The 22,941-nt window shown below is 44.6% G+C and overlaps 2 protein-coding genes across 5 annotated transcripts in view; one reads left to right on the top strand and one right to left on the bottom strand.

Moving 5' to 3' along the window:
• LOC144821568 (E3 ubiquitin-protein ligase TRIM39-like) overlaps positions 1 to 22,941 on the bottom strand; it is a 1,056,022-nt gene that overhangs the window by 781,457 nt on the left and 251,624 nt on the right. The gene's annotated exons all lie outside the window — the stretch shown is intronic.
• Positions 1 to 22,941, top strand: part of LOC144821567 (matrix metalloproteinase-21-like) — a 413,645-nt gene that overhangs the window by 312,996 nt on the left and 77,708 nt on the right. The window contains exon 6 of the mRNA XM_078678754.1: positions 4,358 to 4,618. Coding sequence (XP_078534880.1) covers positions 4,358 to 4,618 — 261 coding nt within the window. The remainder of the gene's footprint in view (positions 1 to 4,357; positions 4,619 to 22,941) is intronic.

Raw genomic sequence — 22,941 nt, 5'->3', positions numbered from 1 at the left:
GAATGGGAGCACCTTGAATTGAAAGTGGACGCCAGCCACCGTGAATCGTAGGTATTTGCGATGTTTGAGATGTATAGGGATATGGAAGTAAGCGTCTTCCAAGTCCAGAGAAGGCATAAAGTCCCCTTCGTTGAGGCAGCTCAACACATCTGCTAACGTCACCATCCGAAATCTCTGTTTCTTCAGAAACTTGTTGAGTCTGCGAAAGTCGAGAATCAGGCGCCACTCCCCCGATTTTTTCCTTATGAGAAAGAATCGAGAGTAGAATCCTTTCCCTTTTTGCGAGACTGGAACTTTTTCTATCGCATTCTTGCGGAACATGTTTAAAGCTTCTCTGAACAGTAAGTGAAGACGAGGGGAAGGGGGACCCTTGGGCGGGGTCGTAGGTGGTTTCTTTAAGAACTCCAGAGTGTGCCTTCTTTGAACAAATTCGAGGACCCACTAATCTGATGTGATGGTCTGCCATTGTTGGAAAAAGGCTGAGATCTTCGCGCCCACAGGGAGGGGAGATGGTTTGACTGGGGTCCGGCAAAGCTCATTGTCGTTTATTTAAGTCACGGCCTTGATAGCTCGATCGTCGACGTCCGCCTTGACGAGAGAATTTGCTACAAGATGATTGCCTGTAAGAAGACTGGTAATAAGGCTGTTTATATTGAGATTGGTATAGTCTGTTTTGCTGATTGTGGTAATTTCCCCTCGAGGAAAATCCAAGACCTCTAAAAGATCCTCTCTTAAACTGCAGGGTACCCAGCGACTTACCCGTTTCCGTGTCTGACTTGATGGTCAATAAAGCGTCATCTATATGATTACCAAAGAGTGATTCGCCATCGTAAGCCATATCTAATATTTTAGTCTGTACCTCAGGTCTAAAAGAGGTTGCTCTGAGCCATCCCTGGCGTCTGAGAACAGCAGCTCCTGCTAGCTGCCAAAAGTTAATGTTTGCAATATCTAAGGCACAGTCAATGATTTCTGATGTAGCCCGTTCTCCTTCGAGCACTATCCTTCGTGCTTCCTTCTGACGAACTTCAGGTATCAGCTCTAAGAATTCCGATAACTCTGACCACATCTGGCGGTCATAACGTGCCAAAATTGCCAGAGAATTAGCTGCCTTGATGGATGATGCAGCATTGGTGGAGAACTTTTTGCCTATCAAGTCCAATCGTCTGCCCTCTGTATCTGGTGGAGTTGTTATTGGGGTAGATGGATTTTTTTACCTCTGTTGTGCGGCCTGCGAAATTACAGAATCAGGACGCGGGTGACCCACCAGACAGGATGGAGTATCTGGTGGTGCCCAATATTTATTTTCGATTCGAGGAAGGACTGCAGGAATAGAGGCATGCGTCTTCATATTCTTAAGACCTTCCTTCCAGATAAAATCTATGATGGGTATAGCCCTGGTGATTTTCCTATACCCTTCTTTAAAGTCGTGAAGAAAACAATCAGACTGCTCAATAGTGACCGGAAGTTCAAACCGCGTAGCAGCCCTTTGCATGATATTATGAAAGCCGCTAATATCCTCAGGTGGTGAGTCAAATGGTTGCGGTATAGGAGGCGAAGGCAAGGGGATTACATATTCATCCCAAGGATCTCCAGGCACATTATCATTAGGCAATTAGCCTTCCTCTCTTTAATCCTCATCTGATGATGAAGTATCCTGATTTCCTTGTGGTGTTGGCTCTACAAGGTGTCTTGGTGAGGTAGGCTCTTGTATCGGAGGTGGTGGCGGAGGTGTAACTACCGGTACAGTAGGTACAGTTGGAGTAGAGGGTGTAGGTGGAAACCTCTGCCGATAGTCGTCCAATATGGCCTGTAAATCCTGAACTAATAAAGGAGGAAGATGACTTGTGTCCTCCGAATGTGGAACCCTATGTGACTGTCTATGATAAGGCGTATACAAGTCTTCTTGGTAAAAAGGCTCATGGAAGTCGTCCTCTTCATCCTCTTCCTGACATTTTATCTGTAACTCTGATGGATGGCGTGCAATCCCAAAAGGCCTTCTTCCTCATCGTCATCTGATTCCTCTTCCTCTACATATGTGTCCAAGATATGTGAAGGTAACAAAGGAGAAATATTGGTATAGATTTGCCTATGGTACGTCTTAAATTGAAAATAGGTGTACGTAACAGGCGATGCTTGAGACACTTGAGGTAACACAGACCAAGATCTCACAGGTGGACTTTTGGTCACAAAAGGACTCTTCGTCGACATGGGCGTCTTGACCAAAGGTGCAACAGCCGACTGTGTCATTGATGGGCTTGTCGTCGACGATGCTGCCGTCGATGGGCTCTTCGTTGACGAGGCCTTCGTCGACGGGGCCACCGTCGATGGACTCTTCGTCGACGGGCTCTTCTTCGATGGAACTGCCGTCGACGGGCTCTTCGTCGACGAGAACTTTGACGTCGACGGGCTCTTTATCGACGATGACTTCATTGATGGTACTGTCGTCGACGGGATTGACGTTGACGAGGTCGTCGACGGTGATTTTGAAGGAGGGACAGAAGAAGATACTTTAACCCCAGAAGTTTTCTTAGAAGCAGAAACTTTTGATGACACAATATGAGAGGTTATAGCTTTTGTAGAGACCGTAGATGAAGGACTTTAAGTAGAAGAAGTCACATAGACTGTGTGAGAAGACACCAGTGAAAGAATATTGACCTGGGCTTTACTCACAGTTTCAGTAGCTGTAGATTTGGTAGATTCCGAAGGCGGAGATAATGGTGATCCAGAAGGAGGTGAAGATGACCTTGTGTGTTCTGAAGCTCTATGAGATGATTTATGATGTTTCCTCCCCTCAGGAGAAGAGCTGCCTCTGGATCTGGCTCTTTTGCTGGAAGTAGAGGCCCTGTACTCATCATCTGTAGAAGATGATTTGAGCCATAAAAGAACTCTTGCCTCCCTGTCCCTGATGGTCTTGGCAGGGAAGGTTCGACAAATCCTACAATCCTTTACAATGTGATTAGGATGTAGGCAGTAGATGCAGACTTTATGCTGGTCATCTACATGGACCCTCTTCTTATCACAGGTCCTGCAAGCCTTGAAGAGAGCTTTTCAGACATCCTGAAGGAACAAAGAAGAAAAACTGAGTAGGCACTCAGGGAGACTCCCTTCCACACTACGTGCGGTGAAAATCTGAGAACTGCCTCTGCTGGGAAGGTTCTAGAGGGTGCTGGCATCTTATTGGTTGGAGCTATTTTCAGCTCTTTTTCATATAATGATGTAGAGAGGCTACTAAGCTTTGGGCATTTTGGGCTTACTGTGTTGTCAGTCTACTACAATTTTATTCTAAGGCACTGCTTTTATATATATTATTACTGTGGGACTCACGCCTCGGCGACGGGGAATGATTCAGGCATGTGAATCTATGAAAGATACCCAAATACTGGATAACGTAACCTGGGGAGTGCCAAATACAGTGTCCTTTTCGCACCCTTTAGGGACCACAATCCTTTGTTGGGGCCTGGAGGTGTGTCTGCTTCAACCCTTTTATCTCCCCTGCCGGTCCATGGCCTTTGCGCCAACTGACTAGAAGGGACAGCAAGAGCTGTCAAAGAAGGGAGATAGAAGCATCTGACAGCCAGAAAGATTTTAAAATGTAGTGTCTGCTGGATTTTGTTTCAATTGTCACTTCTACCATCAATGAGCTAGCCAGCTACAGTGCACTATTCCAGCCAAGTGAAAAACATAGACTCGGGAAGGGCTTTAAGTGAGATGAAAAGAACAGGGTGTGTGTGTGTGTTGGTGGAGGGTCTCTCTCAAAGGAGCATGGTCAATGTAATTAAGGGCGTAGCTTAAAAACACAAACAAAAAATCTGTGCTCAACATATTGTGCTCCCTGAAATGTTGCTGCTTCTGTCAGTGCATCCACATATATAATACAACAAGTAACATTACACCTACAACAAACCAGGCCTATTGGCTTTGCCAATGGCTGTTAATTGCATAAGATAAATAAGCAAGAACTATGGCTTCGTTTTATAGACTATGAAAATCCTTCAGTTCTGAAATGATGAGGCTGTGAAAGAACTACAAGAGTCTCTTTGAAGTTACTTTAAAGGCAGTGAAGGGTGGTCCTACTGCTGAGTTAAGATTTTTTTTTCGAGGGCAGAAATGGAGAGCCCGATGAACTGCCGGTTCTCCGCACCGCAGGACCCGGCCCACTTAAAGTCCTGGGTTCAGGCCTTTAATTGAGGCAAAGTCCACTGCAGCAAGCTATAACGCTATATTGAAAACATGCATTTCAATTTGTATTTTAAGGAATTGAAAGGCTAGTGTTTAGAGACAAATTTATTATGAATGCAGTAGAATAGGTGGCAATATAAATTATAAAACAAAATATTTTCTTCCTCCCTCGGTTTAGGAAAGTGTAATGGCCGCTTCAACACAGTGTTTGACTGGGTGTGGAGAGAGAAGAAAGCGAACGGAGAACTGGGCGATTACCAGTACAACACCTATTTCTTCCGGAACAGCTGGTACTGGATGTACGAGAACCGCCTGAACAGGACGCGGTATGGTGACCCAATCCAGCTGGCAGTGGGATGGCGTGGCATTCCACAGTCCAACATCGATGCTTTCGTCCACATCTGGACCAGGGACAAAGACTACACTCTATTTTTCAAAGGTGAGTTTCCACTTACTACCCTTGGAGTTGCATCTTCAGGTCTCTTCAATTTCCGCAGAATCAGCAATAGCCAAATAGAACAAAGCTCTTGTCATCCTGTGTGTGCATTCACAAATTAACATTTTTACAGCTAATTTCTTATGAAAAAACCTTGACAAACCGTTTTAACATTTATCGTATGTAGCACTTGGGGATGCTGCGGTTTTTTAACTCCATTTTACAGTGTTTTTCATCCAACTTAGATGATGTGGACATATTTATGTACGATTCTCGTGGCATGTGTATATGTTTCATCGGGTAAAAATACAAACACTGATGAGCCTGAGCCCAGGTGGAAATTAAAGAATGCACTTACATGACTCCAAGTTTGGAGGTGGGTATTTTCAAGCCACCTGGTGACGACAGCAGGCCGTCTGTATTGGTCCAGAAGTAACTGTAGTTGAGGGTCAAAACGAATAGCAAGATCTGATTGTCTGTTCCTGTCAGTTAGCAGAAATGACCAGCTCTGTCTCTGATCATGAAAAGAGGGTATTTCCTGCAGCATCAATGTGACCAAAAGCTTGCTAGAAATGTAAGCCTTCAGCTCTTTCCTCTATTCTAGTAGCACGTTGGCCTATAGAGGCCGGGCCAAGAAGATTCAAACTTTGAAGTTTGGGCTGGGGTAAGTCTAATGTGCAAAGATTATGTATAGGTGTTTATTTACAATGTTCTGCAGTGCGACATAGGCAATGGGGCTTCTAAGTGCTGTACCACATGGAAGCACATGCATTAGGTTGCAGAGTTCTATGCATGCACTTATACAGCCATCACAAGAAGATGCCCTAAAATATTACTGAAATGGAAGCTAGTCACATATTTATGTCATGCCAGCAAACCTAAATGTGACAATAATGGTACTTAGTGTGCTTTCATTGCATTTATATGGCACTTACAGCCCCTGATGAGGCATTGCAGCGCTTTACCGCAGGCAGTACGTAGCTGCAGAACCCAAGGTTAGTGGTTATTCCAGTGGATATTGTTGGTTACTGGGACTGGTCCTGTGCTCTAAAGGGAACCATTTCAAGTGTTTGTGTCAGAATATATTAATAGGATTCAGTTGTGATCACTAGTTGGGGGAATATGCGAGTTTTTGCAGGAGACAGGTGAGATTGATAGAGAAGCTAGGGGAGATTAGATATTGGTAGGATATTACTTTCAAAGAAGAAGGCTTCGATCTTTGAAATGAAGTATGGGCACTTAGCAAAAATGAAGAGATTCATGCAAACATAAAAGTTACTTACAATAGACTGTGTTCAGAGAGAGCAGGAGCGCAGAGGGTGTAAAAGAATGAGAGGGTCACTAGAAAGAAGAGAGGCGGAAGTTGGAAGTTTTAAGTCCAGGTCAGCTTTTCATGGCGGGTGTTGGGAATGTAAAGGGGGTTTTTGAGACGCATACAGTCCAAGAACGCAAAACTGTAACAAGAAACATTTGCACATGAGAGTGCCATTTTAAGTACTTTTAAGAACCAGAATCAGATGTAATTCAAAAAGGGGGTGGTGATGGACAGAGTATCTGAATTGAGCAGAACACTCCTACCCAGTCAAAAGATCAGGGCTTGATCCATCACCGTTTTTTAGCTCACTGCACCATCCCAGTTCAGAACCTGGCTACATGCAAATTAGTCTGACCCTGGCCCAGTGCATCATGGGAACAGGGCAGACCAAACTACCAAGCCAATTCTTTACTGGAAAGGAAACAAGCTTCCGGGGACCGGTTTCTGGCATTGCAGCTGTCTTCGGCCCGGCTTGCTTGAATCCTGATGGTGCAGTGAGCAAGGGACTCATGTCTGAGCATACCCTTCCACACTTGTGGTGGCTAAAGCGATTCAAAAAGGGGGTGGTGATGGACAGAGTATCTGAATTAAGCAGAACACTCCTACCCAGTCATAAGATCAGGGCTTGATCCATCACCGTTTTTTAGCTCACTGCACCATCCCAGTTCAGAACCTGGCTACATGCAAATTAGTCTGACCCTGGCCCAGTGCATCATGGGAACAGGGCAGACCAAACTACCAAGTCAATTCTTTACTGGAAAGGAAACAAGCTTCCGGGGACCGGTTTATGGCATTTCAGCAATCTTCGGCCCGGCTTGCTTGAATCCTGATGGTGCAGTGAGCAAGGGACTCATGTCTGAGCATACCCTTCCACACTTGTGGTGGCTAAAGCGATTCAAAAAGGGGGTGGTGATGGACAGAGTATCTGAATTAAGCAGAACACTCCTACCCAGTCAAAAGATCAGGGCTTGATCCATCACCGTTTTTTAGCTCACTGCACCATCCCAGTTCAGAACCTGGCTACATGCAAATTAGTCTGACCCTGGCCCAGTGCATCATGGGAACAGGGCAGACCAAACTACCAAGCCAATTCTTTACTGGAAAGGAAACAAGCTTCCGGGGACCGGTTTCTGGCATTGCAGCCATCTTCGGCCCGGCTTGCTTGAATCCTGATGGTGCAGTGAGCAAGGGACTCATGTCTGAGCATACCCTTCCACACTTGTGGTGGCTAAAGCGATTCAAAAAGGGGATGGTGATGGACAGAGTATCTGAATTAAGCAGAACACTCCTACCCAGTCAAAAGATCAGGGCTTGATCCATCACCGTTTTTTTAGCTCACTGCACCATCCCAGTTCAAGCAAGCCGGGCCGAAGACGGCTGTAATGCCAGAAACCGGTCCCCGGAAGCTTGTTTCCTTTCCAGTAAAGAATTGGCTTGGTAGTTTGGTCTGCCCTGTTCCCATGATGCACTGGCCGGGTTCTGAACTGGGATGGTGCAGTGAGCTAAAAAACGGTGATGGATCAAGCCCTGATCTCTTGACTGGGTAGGAGTGTTCTGATTAACTCAGATACTCTGTCCATCACCACCCCCTTTTTGAATCAGAATCAGATGTAGTCCGTGAACTGCTAGCCTGCTGTTAGACTACTGCGTTCATACTACATCATTAAAAAGTACAGGTTGGTTTTCAACTTCAAATATTCCTTCAACGCACAGCGAGGATTAAAAAGCTCTGAGATCTACATACGATGGAATGAATATTTGTCAAATACCAGCCTAGGAGTGCTAACTAAAGGGTTTTTTGAGCATGGGACTAATAAATGCTCATTCTTACATTTATTTATTACAGTGCAAAGGCAAAAACCGTTGTATCCTATGTAATGCTAAATACCTTTCTGTAGTGATCTATGCTTGTTTAAGAACCTTTATTGTTGGTGACACTTCTATTGGTCAAAGTTCCAGTTTGCGTTCTAAGACGGACAGTTGGAGTCACCTATTGGACTGAGCTGCCGCTGCTCTGCTTTGATGGTCCAGCATTATTGAAATAAAGAAAGCTGCCACTTACTTGGTTCCTGTGTCGATTTACTACACTTTGGATGGCGACGAGGGGACTGCTAGACCATCAACTCAAACCCGTGTAATCCATCCTGCCACCCTCTTATCAAAAAGCTGTCACCAAGCTTTTGCCACATGACGACGAAATCGGGAGTTTTGTCGGTGATTGTAAAAAGGAAAAGGCAGCGATTTCAAAAAGAAATGTGAGCATAGCGAAGCAGAGTGCATTTCAGCAAGGTCAGTTTGTCTGCGTGTGTCGGTGAAACGCATTGCTGGAACGCATCAGTCTAATGGAAGTTGACATGTGGACCGCATAAGCTTTTGCGTTTCACCAACGAGTGCGTGTTCACGTAGCCAAACGAGTGTGGAACGCACGTAACTTAATATTGAGTCGCAGTGAAAGAAACATCCTGAGAGAAAGAACGTGGATTAATTTGTTAACAGTGTGGAACGCACATAATGGAAAGAGATGGAACGCACTCAAAGGAAGTCGTAGAGTCCATTGCCGTGATGGTTAAGTGCGTTGCTTGGTAACGTTTAGACGCGCTCTGTTTCAATGGAAGGTGTGGAATCCATTTCAGTGATTGTCAAGTGCGTTGCTTAGCAACGTTCTAACGTGCTGTGTTTTGAAGAGTCAATGCACATCGGGAAACAGTGCAGCATTGTGTTGAAACATTGAAACACATTGCACATCGTAAAGCCTGGAAAGTCAGTGCACATAGTTGCTTAGTAACGTTCAAACGCGCTATGTTTTGATGAGTCAGCGCATATCGGGAAACAGTGCAGCATTGTGTTGAAACATTGAATGACAGCGCACATCGTTTTGACTTTCTATGCACATCATGAAGCTTTGAGATATTAAAAAATATATATATTTTAGTAAGCATAAAGAAAATGAAACATTTCGGGAACAGCACTAAATAATTTTTTATTAGTTTATTTATTTAATTATCCTACCTGAAATATTTCCTAAAAAATCAAATTTGTAAAGTCACATGTAGAGTGTAATATTTTCTATTCCTCAAATTTAAAATATTTTGAACTGTTTACTATTTACAAGCAAATTTGCTTTCTTAGTATCTTATATTTTGTATTCAATTTTAGGTCATTTTATATGCACTAAGTCTTAACCATGCAAGCTGTTACACCACCACCACCGGTTTTAGAAACATCAGGGAATCCGCCTATCAAATGGAAGCAATGGTTCGATGGGTTTGAAACCTACTTAGGTGCAATAGGTGCAAATAGGTTTAAAGCAGAACGTAGAAAGTTTTAACTACTTCATTCGTTGGGTTTTGAAGGAAGATACATTTTTAAACATCTTCCTCTACCTATTATTGTTGACCAGGAAGTTTTAGATGAATATCAAGACACTGTAAAAAGATTGCAAAGTAGGTTTGATGTTCAACCTAGTATTGTCGTTCTTCGCCATAAGTTTTTTTATGTACACAGAATACAGATGAGGATGTAGACAGTTACATTACAGCTTTAAGGAGGCTAATATCAGAGTGTCAGTTCAAAAACTTCCCTGGTTTGCGGCCAATTTATTTGTCACTGTTCTGATGAATCCATAAAACAAAAGCTTCTGTCATTGGGAAATCCTAGTCTAGAAGAAACTATAAGAGTTGCAGAAAGTAATGAAACATCACAAATTTCAGCTAAGGAATTGGATGGGAAATGTAATGAACCAGTATCTGTTGTTAAAGTGAAGGATATTGACAAGGAAAAAAAAACAGAAAAATATTGCAAAAATGAAAGTGACAAACAAAATTCTGGATCTGGTGAAAAACAGAGTTCGTTCTTTCCACAGAGTAAAATTTGTTTTAGATGTGGTTACAAATTACATTTTGGAAATGGTAAACGTCCAGCGAAGTTTGTTACATGCAGAATCGGTAATAGAATAGGACATTTTGTTGAAGTGTGTCAAACGAACAAGAACAAGTCTTTTCCTCAATCTTCAACAGTTAAATGTGTAGTGGACAGTAAGAGATACAATGATGATGAAGAATTTCTCACTAAAGAACTTGGTGAAATGGTATCTGTTGTACAACAGTGAGGTAATAGTAGGAGATCCTGAAATGTGTGTTGATCCCTATGTTGAGATCATAGTTGGAGACAAGATTTTGAAACTTTAGTTGATTCTGGTGCTCACATTTCACTCAAGTTTTATATGACCAAACTTGGCCTACGAGACCTCTTATTCCTCCAGATCGTAATGCTGTCTATTATGAAGGGCGTGAAATGCATCTCTCTGGGTATATTGAAGACATTATGGAATTTAAGGGTGGGAAAATACAAAAGAAAGTATATGTTGCACAACGAGGGTTGAACACTTTGGGATGGTTCTACCAAGGATAATTTGGAATGATACTTAGACCTGGTTCTTCTAAGCAAGTCTGAGTGGTGAGAGATAATCCTGATCTAGAAGACTTGACAAACAAATTTCCAAGTGTGTTCTCCGGGGGACTTGGAAGAATTAGAGACTTCCAACACAAGATTATAGTAAAAGAGAGTGCCATCCCTGTAAAACATAAGTTGAGAAATGTCCCTTTTAGTGTAAGACATGATTCGGAGTGTGAACTTAATTCTTTGAGTGAAAAAAGAATAATTGAACCAATTGAATCCTCACTTTGGTTATCTCCACTCGTTGTTCGTAAACAAAATGGCGAATTGAGAGTATGTGTGGACCTTCGCTGTCTTAAAGAAATCTGGGTGGATTCTCACCCATTGTCCAACATCACTGAGCTTTTGGCGGGTCTCAAAGATGCCAAGGTTTTCACAAAATTAGATTTAGCTTCAGCCTACCATCAGGTTGAGTTAGCACCCGAATCAAGGCACCTCACGGCATTTGTGTCCCCTTTTGGAACCTATCAGTATGTTCGTATGCCGTTTGGTCTGGCGTCAGTTTTTTAGCGATTAATGAATAATATGTTAAAAGGAATTAATGGTCTATCTTTTTTTCAAGACTATGTTTTGATTTTCGCTCCCAATACAAATACTCATGATGCTATTCTTTCTGAAGTTTTGACCAGATTTCAGGAACATGGTGTGGTTCTACAGAGACACAAATGTGTTTTTAGGACCAGGGAAGTTGAATACCATGGGCATCTTGTAAATGAAAATGATATTCTTCAGAAAAACAGTTTAGCTAATTAAATTCTTAAGTCGAAAGCTCCATCTAACAAATCTGGTCTTAAATCTTTTTTGGGATTGTGTGAATTTTATTCTCGCTTTATTCAAGATTTTGCGAGCAACCTTTGTCACACATGCTTATGAAAGGAGTCATATTTGAATGGAATAATGAATGTCAGGAAGTTTTTGAGTGGGTGAAGAAACAGTTAGGTTCTCCTAAAACATTATGATCTCTCTCTCACTTGTACCCTCACAGTGGATGTTAGCAATTTTGGTGTGGGTGCTGTATTGAGTCAAGAAAAAGACGGTGTGTTAAGAACTATTGGCCTTGCATCAAGAGTGTTATCTACTTCGGAAAAAAGTTCTTCTTTGATCGAGAAAGAATTGTTGGCGTGCTGGTGGGCTGTAATAAAGTTTAGACATTTCATTTGGGGGTGGAAATTTCATCTCCGTACTGACCACAAACCTTTAGTTTTTATTCTGAGTGGCAAAAATTCTAGAAGTTTCACTCCCACAATTGCACACTTGTCTTCAAAGCTTCTCCAATTTGATTTTTGTGCAGAATATATTCCTGGAGGTAAAAATGGGTGTGCTGATTTCCTCACGTTCCTCTACCATTAAAGAGTGTGAATCTGTCAATGCAAAGATGATAAGAACAATTGTTACTTACCTGTAAACGTTGGTTCTCCAGTATTGGTGTCTTTCATAGATTCACATGCTTGAATATTCCCCGTCGTCAAAGTGGGAGCCCCATGGTAAATAAATTAGCAATAAAAACCAACAATATATATATATAAAAATATAATTACATACATTCTAAAACCATAAATACTTATAAGTACCAAGGTTAGCCTTAACACATAGGAATACATTAGAAGACAAAAGTACTTTTATAACATATCCAAGTCATTATGTTAGTCCAAACTACAGCCAATCCGGCGCAAGCACCCCTCTAGAACCTTCTCCTTAGAGGCTCAGGCCCACAGATCTTCGTAGCACAAGAGTGACAAAAAGAGTCTAGGAGGATAAGCGAGCCTCTGTGAGGAGGAGGGTGGATCGCATGTGAATCTATGAAAGACACCAATACTGGAGAACCACCGTTTACAGGTAAGTAACAATTGTTCTTCTCCAGTATTTGGGTGTCTTTCATAGATTCACATGCTTGAATAGAATAGTGAGCAGTAATAGCTAGCCGCAAGGCAAAAGAGCAGTGCATAAGCATACAATGCATAGAAATCACATAATGCTGCCAGACAGAGAAATTAGTCATACAGGTGCAGGGAAGGAAAGAGGCTCACCTTATTAAAAAAAATTACGAAGCACCGCTTGGCCCACTGCTGAATCAGCTTCGTTGATCGTCTCGAGGCAGTAGTGCTTTGTGAAAGTATGCCTGCTGGACCACGTGGCTGCTCTGCATATATGGTGAATCGGCACACCCGCAAATAGGGCAGTAGAGGAAGACATCGCCCTGGTGGAATAAGCCCGTACTGAAGATTGAAGAGGCTTGCCGGCCTTCTGATGACAAAATGAAATTGCTGAGGAAATTCAACGTGCAATAGTTGGCTTGGTAACAGGACGCCCCTTGCGCATGTGTCCCTAAGCAACAAACAGTTGATCAGACTTACGAAAGGGCGCTGTCCTGTCGATGTAGAATTTAAGACACCTCTTAACGTCTAATAAATGCAAACGTTGCTCCGCTGGAGATTGAGAATTAGCGAAGAAAGTTTTTAAGAACACTGGTTCTGAGGTGCCGGGTTTTTAGGAACCCGGTGGTGCCAGGGGGTAGCACCCGAGGACCTCTGAGTTCTGTTTGCAGAAAGCATGGTCTGTATGTCGTGAATGGTATGTGGAATGTTATGTATTGATGCTATCGTATTCGGCCACTGGGCGAGGAGCTGCCCAAACAGGTTTGGCCTAAGGCAGTGGAGTCAGTTGGGACAGGTCAGGGGGAAGTCACGAAAAGGTGGACGTGTCCCTCTTGATCAAGCTCGACCTTTAATTGACTTAACATGAGGGCAAGATGCAAGATGGATGCCGTTCACAAAATGGAGTTTAAGGGATGGGGACGGAAACTACGATTTTGGGGTGTTGGCAACCCTCGATTGTGACGCAAATACATAGGAATGATGTCCTAATTATTATCGGTTCATAGATACCAAAATCGTCTTGGTGCGTTGAGGTTTTGTGACACGGGTATTGGACCTCGATATCGGGAAAACACCAGGGTCCGGATTTTTGAGAACCACAGACCCTCCTTTTGCCCTCATATAAGGCAATAACTCATGCTAATATGAGTCCAAATCGGTATGAAGAAATTTGTGGAGATGTTGCTGTAGCATCATTCTGTTACTCAGCTCGTCCTGTGACACAGGCTTCCGTACACACGAGGTAGCACAGAGGCCACATAGTGCAGGAGCACACTGTATACATAGGCAAAACATGAACAGAAGTGCCAAGGTCATCCCAATGAAGATCAACATTTTCCATCCCCAGGCAGTGATCAGCTCCCAGAACCACCCCAGCAGGGACCAATCCCCTTTCTCAACGTGAAGGGAACCAGATATTTCGTGTAGTTTGGAGATGGCCTGGTATACTGTCGGTGCGTTATCAGGGATGAATATGCAACAACTGGATTGGATGACTCTACACACACCACCACGATCGGCGAGTATGATGTCTAAGGCAATTCGGTTCTGAAGGGTCATAAGTCGATCCGACTGAAGCTCGGTTGTCAGATTGCCAAGTGCTCCGGCCGTCGTAGTCACGGCGGATTCAACTATCCTCGATAACTGGCAAATATTTCTGCTGTTCACCATAGGCCCCCAAAATGGCAGAAAACCCTTTGCGAAGTCAGCGAATTCCTGACCCGCGGTGTCGTCTTTACTCACGACACCCCTAGCTGTCCTTGTCCGATGGTAATCTGCTCTGGCCGTGTAGGTGGGAGGCAGCAGAAATGAGATAAAACATGTACCTGAGAAATCAGGGGGCAACCACGTGTAGGCTTGGTCGTGGCAAACGAAATACGTGCCTTTGGCTGCCAAAAGTATAGGGGAAGTTCGGGAAGTAAATACATATGTTTCCGTGCAAATGCTCTTTCCTAACTGTGCTGTGGGGTCCCTACCAATTCCCTGTAAGCATAAGTGACCTCGGTGGGGCACTATCCAAACTGGGCGGTATTTCTTTGCTGCCTGGCTCTTGACCAGGTAAACCCCGTGTTTAGTCACGTTCCAACGGGTGTAGGGACTGAGTTCATCTTTGGGCATTGTCAGATATGAGTCGATATCCCTACTCATATTTCTTATCCCTGCAATTAGTGCCTTGTTATTGGAATCGCTCGCAGTGGAACGGGTCGGGTATGGTTCTAGGGCGAATAGGATCATGGTCTGGAAAGCCAACAGAGAACCATAGTAGCTGAATGGCAAAATGAAGTATGGGATCCCCTTATCGGTTGTGTGTGGCATAAGTCCGCATATCCAACAGTTTGATATATTCATTACGGACTGGTGTTGGTGTAGGAGCTGAATGAAAGAATTGTTTACAAATTCGAGTCTTCGGGCAGACTCGTGTTCAGGTAGAGGGTGAAAGTAGTGTGGAGAAATAGTGGGAGGAGATGGTGGCTGGGTGTCATTCGAAAAGGTAACTTTAAATACGAATAGAGTATAACCAGTAAAAAACACAAGTATGCTACATAACATTAAAACACATAGTATCAGGAATCTTCTTTTGGACAGTATTGTGCATAACTGTTTTCCGAAGTTCGTGAGTCTGATAGGTCTCTCTACCCTTGGAAACTCCATCCTCTAGTTGCTGCCCGCGGTGGTTGATTGATTCTCCCAGGGAGCGCGCTCTGCTCAGTCCGGGGTAACTCCCGTGGACCAATCAGAACCGTGGACCTAGAACTTCCCAGTTGCACTCCCCAGACTTCAACCGCGACCCTAGCAGCAGAACCGGATGGCGGTTCGAAAAATCAAAAATGAGCTAGTTCCCCTGGGATGAGAGAGCTGAAAAATCAAAAAATAGTTCTTAGGGGAAAAGGGAAATCACATTAGGTCAATCGTTTATTAGTCTCTTTGTTTAGACCGCAGGTCGTACCGTCGTTTCCCAGGTATGGTGTGGTCTTCAAACAGCGTCTCAGGTTCGGTAGTGTCCAATTGCATAGACGGCGACACAAGTCCTTGTAAAATATGATCACTCTCCTTTTCAGTACTAGTTTCTTTCAAACGTGCATCGCTGAAAGGGATGAAGCGGGGTACGGATTCGGTCTCGGAGTCGGCAAGTCCTTTGTTGACCCACCGGTCGTATGGAAGGGGTAGAGGGACCCGTTTGCAGTGGGTCCCATGTACCCAGTTCTTCTTGCCTTCCACCCGAACAGCAGATCTCGTTGAAAGCAGCACTAGGTGCGGTCCGGTCCACCTCGGCTGTCCGTTGTTGGTGCGCTGGAAATTCCGCACCAAAATCCACGAGCCGGGCTCGATGAGGTGACCTGGATCGTCAGAGGCTGGTGGAGAGGAACTGTGAACCTGTTGGTGTAAAACACGCAATTTAGTTGTCAATTCGCACAAATAGTCAAGTAGTACGGGGTGTTCTATCTCACTTAGTTTCTTGGGTCTTGGCACGCCCCAGACGTTGGCTGGGCGGCCAAACACGATCTCATGGGGGCTAAGTCCTAATCTGGAGTGGACAGTCATCCTGGTTGACAAAAGCGCTAGGAGCAGGGCGTCAGGCCATTTAAGACCTGTACTGGCTTGGATCTTGGCTAGTTTGAGTTTTAGAGTGCCATTGTAGCACTCCACTAATCCAGCTGATTGGGGGTGATTTGCAGCGTGGAATTTTTGGTGGATGCCTAAACACTCACACACTCTCTTCATCACGCATCCTACGAATTCACTTCCGTTATCACTCCAGACAATTCTAGGCATTCCGAACCTCGGAAAGAACTCTTTGACGAGTGCTTTGGCAGTTGATAAAGCGGTATTGTCCTTAAGGGGGTACGCTTCCACCCACCTTGAAAAGGCGCAGACAACAACGAGCACATACTTTAGGTTGTTGCACCTCTCCATGTGGATGAAGTCGAGCTGTAAAACCTCGAACGGGTACGTTGGAGGCGCAAAATGACCAGCTGGAGTTGGGGTTCCCCTACCGGGATTGTACTTCAAACACACCATCCACTTTTTAACCACATTCTTTGCATATTTTGGGATATTGCTATTCTGCCATACTGGGGCCAATAGTTTACAGATTCCTTTCGAACTGATGTGCGCAATTCCGTGAGCCATCGTTACTACTGCAAGTACGTATGCATTAGGTAATAGCCATCGCTGGTGTTCTGATAGTTCGACCCAACAACCATTCGCATCCAATCTACCTGTGCTTTCTCTCCATTCATTCACCTCGTTCTCAGTGGCCTCGGCTTGTATCGATTTTACGCTTTCAATGGTGTCCTCACACATTCCCACATCAGCAGTCCATCTAGCGGGTCCCATAACATACATCCGACTCATTGTGTTCCTTGCAGTTTCTTTCGCAACCTCATCTGCCAATGCATTTCTGCGGCCAACATCATCCTGAATCTTTTTGTGTGCACTGCATTTTATAATGGCGACTTGTAGGGGCAAGGTGAGTGACTCAAGGAGCTCATTAACTAGCTGGCCATGTTGTATCTTTGCACCATGGGACGTAAGGAACCCACGTTCACGCCACAATCTCCCAAAACTGTGAGCCACACCAAAGGCATATTGGCTGTCAGTGTACACATTCACTCGCTTTCCTTTCGCCAACACACATGCTCTAGTAAGCGCAATCAGCTCTGCAGCTTGTGCAGAATTGTGGGAAATGCGTGCAGTCTCTACAATGGTGTATAATGTCGTTACGGCGTATGCTGTGGTCGTATCACCATTCGGCAACTTGAAACATGAACCATCAACCCATAAAGTATCATTGCATTCGGGAAGGGGAGTGTCCTGTAAGTCTACTCTCCCTTTTGTCTCTTCTTCTGTCCTGAAACAGCAGTCGTGTTTGTCAATCTTGTCTGTCTCTTTCGGGATGGGTAATAACGTAGCGGGGTTGAGTGTATCACACCTCTTTATGTGGATGTGACTTGCTAGCAGGGTAAGTTCGTAACTGGATAGTCGAGCGCTAGTAAGATGTTGTGTCTTGGTCCTATTTAGCAAAATGTCAACTGCATGCGGAACCATAACGATCAGAGTGTTATTCATGACTAATTCAGCAGACTGTCGAATGCAGACAGCTGCTGCGGCAGTTGCTCTTAGACAACTTGGCAGTGCCTTAGCCACTGGATCCAGAGTTGCCGAAAAATACGCGCATGGGCGCTGTTTGTCCCCAAAGTGTTGCGTTAAGACTGATAATGCACAACCTTCCTTTTCGTGGACGTACAATGTAAAAGGCTTACTGTAGTTGGGGTTTCCCAACACAGGGGCCGAACACAATGCATCACGCAACTCGTGGAAACTCGTCTGACAATCTTCAGACCAAGGCATAGGATTAGGCGTGTCTTTGCGGAGTAGTGCCAGCAAGGGCTTGGCTAGTAGTGAGAAATTCGGTATCCATTGTCTACAGTACGATGTAATGCCCAAGAAGGCTCGAACCTCTCTCTGTGTCCTTGGGGCACTTAGTTCTGTAATTGCCTGTATTCTTTCTGGTGTCAGTCTCCTTCCCTCCTTCGATAAGATGTGACCTAGGTAGGTTACTTCTTGTCGGCAAAATTGCAGCTTTGAAAGGGAGACTTTGTGCTTCATGTCACATAAGTGACGCAATAGTAACAACGTGGCTTGTTTGCAAATCTCCTCAGTGTCTGCGGCGATCAGTAGATCGTCTACGTACTGGATCAAAGTTGACCCATCTGGCAGCACAATCGTGTCTAGTTGTGTTTTCAGTGCCTGACTGAATATAGATGGGCTTTCACAGTAGCCTTGAGGAGCGCATTTGAAGCGGAAGCTTCGTCCTCCTAAATTGAAGCCGAAAAGGTCTCTACTCTCTTCGGCGATCGGGATGCTGAAGAAAGCGTTCTTCAGGTCAATCACCGAGAACCAGTCTGCTGAAGCTGGAACCATTGTCAGTAAAGCAGTAATGTCGGGGACAACTGGAAACTGTGGGATAACTACCTTATTTACCTCTCTGAGGTCAATCACAAACCTAGACACAGGGGGCTGTGAAGGATCAGTACGTTTTAAGACCGGTAAAACTGGACTGTTACAAACGTTCCCTGTTGTTTCTTCGATAACATCTTTATCGATCAAATCATAAATGATCGTTAACAACGCCTTCTCGCATTCGTTAGATATTTTGTATTGGGGAATACGTGGCAATCCGACGTTGGCTTTCAAAGTTATGACATACGGTGCTATCTCCAAACGACCTACGTCATTGGAACCATTAGCCCACAGTATATCAGCAAGTGATGACAATTCGGTTGGAATACCTTCTTTCGACAAATACATTGGAGAAATGACTTTTTTCCCTAAGGTAAGTTGTACTCCCGAGGGAGAACAGTACAAAGTCGCATACAACCTTTTTAGCAAATCCAATCCTAACAAATTTTCACCGCAACCTGTTGTAAGAATGAGGGGTGCTTCTAATTCACAGGGGCCAACAAAAAGGGATATAGGACTAGAGATCGGGTTTCTAACAGGGGCGCCAGAGAAGCCTACTGAGACATTCACTTCGCCAGACAAAGGTGCGCCAGGAAGTTTTGAGTGCATAATAGAACTTTTCGTAGCACCAGTATCCAGCAGTAATGGCTCTGACACTCCTGAGGTAATTACCTCGACATAAGGTCCATCCTGGTCTACTGGAACTGAAACAACTCCCTCTCTTTGTCCATGGCTGTCCTAGCGATCGTTACCCTCATTGTCGTGTTCGGTGTAATAGTCGTCAGCATAGTACTGAGCTGACCTAGACGATGCGTTATTCTGTTGGTCAAAGCTATTCATGGAATTCTAAGGCGGAAAAGAAACTGTGTTCTGGGAGAAATTTCCACGGCCCCTACCTCTGGGGGCATGTTGAACACCTCTCCCTCTTACACCTGAAACACCGTTTAAGCGTCGCGCAAGAGCCGGACAATTACTCCTAAAATGACCCTCTTCTTTGCAATACGCACATTGATTCGGGCCATACGGAACACGCTGGTCGGAAGACTCGTTTCCTTGCGCGTCTCTAGAATACTGCTTATTCTGTTGACAATTGGGCTGGCTAGCCATACGAGGCGGATAGGCCTGTTGGAGAAGAACTTTAGTTTTTAAATCTTTCGTCTTTTTGTCTGCCTTGTCTAGCTCGTCTTTGCGCCTGTTTTCGTAGTACTGAGCTGTTGCTAGGATCTGCGCTGACGTAGAGACAGCCCAAGCACTCTCTGAATCTTTTAGTTTAGCACACAGTTCGGGAAGCAGATTGTGTACAAACTTGTCTACAAACAATCTTTGGCCACCCTCGGTAGCCATATCCTGACCACTATGGTCAGTGAAAGTTTCCTCAAATCTCGTGAAAAAGTCAGACACATTCTCGTCTTTCTTCTGCTTGCACGCGGATAGCTTGTCCCAGTTTACGCGTACTTCAGGCATAATTGTCTTCATGTATGCAATAATTCTACCGGGAAGTTCAGCTATCAACGGCTCAGGCTTGAAACCACCGACTTGTCTAGCATCTGTAGTCGCAATGTTCGCCCACGAGTCACCTAATTCTTGGTCATGATCTGTATGACGTATCTTACTCCATAAAGGATGTGGAACAACGTTCCCAAACAACATGTCTATATCCGCTAAATTCATTATGCATGAGCTGGCAGTTTGGGACAACTCCTTATAATACCCAGTCGGGTTTTTACGGGGATCGGGTAGTGTCTGCTTGAGTGCTAAAACTTCGGATCTTTTCCAGGGGACATGTACCCATACACGCTGGAAATGAGGCAGAACCGGTGGAACTGCAGTTGCGTCACCTTCCCTCCAGACCGGAGGAACCTCTCTCATGGGGTACTGTCTCGCTCTTTTCCTGCTGGATGTACCACTGTCAGAGGATGACCCAGAATTACCACCCGTACTTCTATGTGATAATAATATCTCAACTGCTTTTTCAACGTCGGGACCAACTATCATACCCTCCCCAAATTTAAATCGTACACTACACAACTCTTGCTCGTTGGTCTTCTGACCATTATCTACCAAATCCTCACACAGGAAAACACACATCTGCTCAAAGACGTATCTTTGCGTTGGTTCATCCCATTGACGGAAAACGTTCATGACAGACTCTACATCATATCTTGCTGTGTCCATAGCCCAATTTCGTGCTAACTTATTCAATGATTCCCTTTCCTGATAATCGGGCATTTGGCTTCGTAATTGTCTTCGTTCCGTGTTAGGGGTCGTTTTAGGCGACCGAAAAAGTGGTGAAGGAAAGTTAGTAACAATGCTGGCCATTTTATGCCAGACGGAAGGTGAAAGTGGGGGAATAACTGGTGGTAGAGCAGAGTCACGCAAAGTAGAAACAGAAATGTTCGTAGAACGAGTATCAGAGAGACTAGAAAATGTGCTAGGCGAAATTTTGGAAGGAACAGTAGGAGAAGTAGATGTGATCGGTGAGCCTTGAGGAGGCTGCGCCAGAGAAACAGGAGCCAGCTGAAGAGTAGCCGGTGAGTGCGGTAAAGGAGCCTGTATAACAGCTACCAGAGGTGCAGCTAAAGGTTGCGGAGGTGCTGTGTCATTTTGTGCATAGGGTGGTGGCGAACTTAGCAAATGAGCCATTAATGGATCTTTCTCAAGCTCTTTTACTGTCTCTCGCTGAAGAGATGGCAAAACGGGATAGCATTTATCTATTGCCATTTTACGTTGCCTGTGCAACTGCTCACTTATTTGATCCTCTACGTTGTCTTTAAATTTTATCGCGGCTTGCATTACTGAAATACCTATTTCCCTCTTATTCTTCTTTTCTAATTTAATTTCCCTCTGTTTGGCCTCTTTACGCCATAAGCGGAAAGAGTCAAACATCGCCGGTCGGGCTTTCTTCTTGAATAGTTTGACCTCTAAGTTATCTAAAACTTCTGAGTCGAAACTACCATATTGGGGCCATTTTAAAACACCATCCTTGCGGGTGTATTTTATCCATACTTCGTTATATGTTATAGGACCTACGCCGTGCTTTACATAGAGCTCATACGTTGGAGTTCCAATTGGAGGAACCGGACAAGATTCCTCTAATCGGGAGTCCTTACTACAACCAAGACAAAACAAGTTTCCATGTCTGCTAAAACCAGGCATCTTCGCTCACTAGTCTAGCTTCAAACTTCAAAGGATTATCTGTTACGATATATCTCGTGAATACTCGAGTCCTTCGGCTTTGGGGCTTGCAAGTACCAAATCAAAGCGTATCTCAAGGATACCAAAAACTAAGGACAAACTAAGGACTGGGAGACGCTCCACTTATACTTAACTGAAGTATTTGAAGATCTGTGACGTCGCTAGAAGACTCGTCTATCGTTTCGCTCTACCAAGGATCACTGGGTCCAAAACAAGGCGATAGTCAGGGCAGCAGTCCTTCGTAGCCGTCGGGACGCGGGGAACCTCGCAGCAAAGACCTTCAGAACCACGTCGACATACAGGGGTCGCTAAAGTGGCTGGCCGTCCTCCGGAATTTTCACACGAAGCTCCTCACGAACATCTGGCTTGGACCGTCACCGCTTGATATCGCCCCGAGTTGGGCGCCAACTGAGGTGCCGGGTTTTTAGGAACCCGGTGGTGCCAGGGGGTAGCACCCGAGGACCTCTGAGTTCTCCCTTGTTCCGGACCACAGAAACACTGAGTCTTCTAGTTACCGTCAAAGATCAAGTTTTATTGGTAGCTACCAAGTAACACGTGTCCCAGAAGTACACCACACAGAGAGTAGGTTCTCGGGAGACTGTTCGTTTTTACAGAACCAGCCGTCTCCTTATATACAAAAATAATAGCTGCAAGCAAGAATTCCTGAGTTTATGATATGGCTATACACATATTTCTACAATAATACAAAGAGCGGAGTCATGTAAGCAAGCCCATATTTTAGATGTCCAGTTTGTTGATAGATTACCCAGTTAGGCCTGGAACTCCCATCAGATATCGATGAAACCTTAATAAAGAAAGGTACAACCCAGTCATAAAACTGGCCATAAACAAGGAACGTGGACAGGTGCATGTTTGCAGAAAGCATGGTCTGTATGTCGTGAATGGTTTGTGGAATGTTATGTATTGATGCTATCGTATTCGGCCACTGGGCGAGGAGCTGCCCAAACAGGTTTGGCCTAAGGCAGTGGAGTCAGTTGGGACAGGTGAGGGGGAAGTCACGAAAAGGTGGACGTGTCCCTCTTGATCAAGCTCGACCTTTAATTGACTTAACATGAGGGCAAGATGCAAGATGGATGCCGTTCACAAAATGGAGTTTAAGGGATGGGGACGGAAACTACGATTTTGGGGTGTTGGCAACCCTCGATTGTGACGCAAATACATAGGAATAATGTCCTAATTATTATCGGTTCATAGATACCAAAATCGTCTTGGTGCGTTGAGGTTTTGTGACACGGGTATTGGACCTCGATATCGGGAAAACACCAGGGTCCGGATTTTTGAGAACCACAGTTCATTGAGGTGAAAATCAGTCGACACCTTAGGCATGAATGCCGGGTTGGTGCGAAGTATGACACAGTCAGATTTGAATTGAAGAAAAGGAGGCTGAATGGTAAAGGCATGGATATCACTCACGCGACGTGAGGAGGTCAGGGTAAGAAGAATGGCCACCTTCCAGGTCACAAATTTCAAATCTGCTTTGTGAATGGGCTCAAAAGGCGCCT

This window comes from Lissotriton helveticus, chromosome 2_2 (assembly GCF_964261635.1).
Source record: "Lissotriton helveticus chromosome 2_2, aLisHel1.1, whole genome shotgun sequence".
NCBI lineage: Eukaryota > Metazoa > Chordata > Amphibia > Caudata > Salamandridae > Lissotriton > Lissotriton helveticus.
This window is presented reverse-complemented; position numbering and strand designations above follow the sequence as displayed.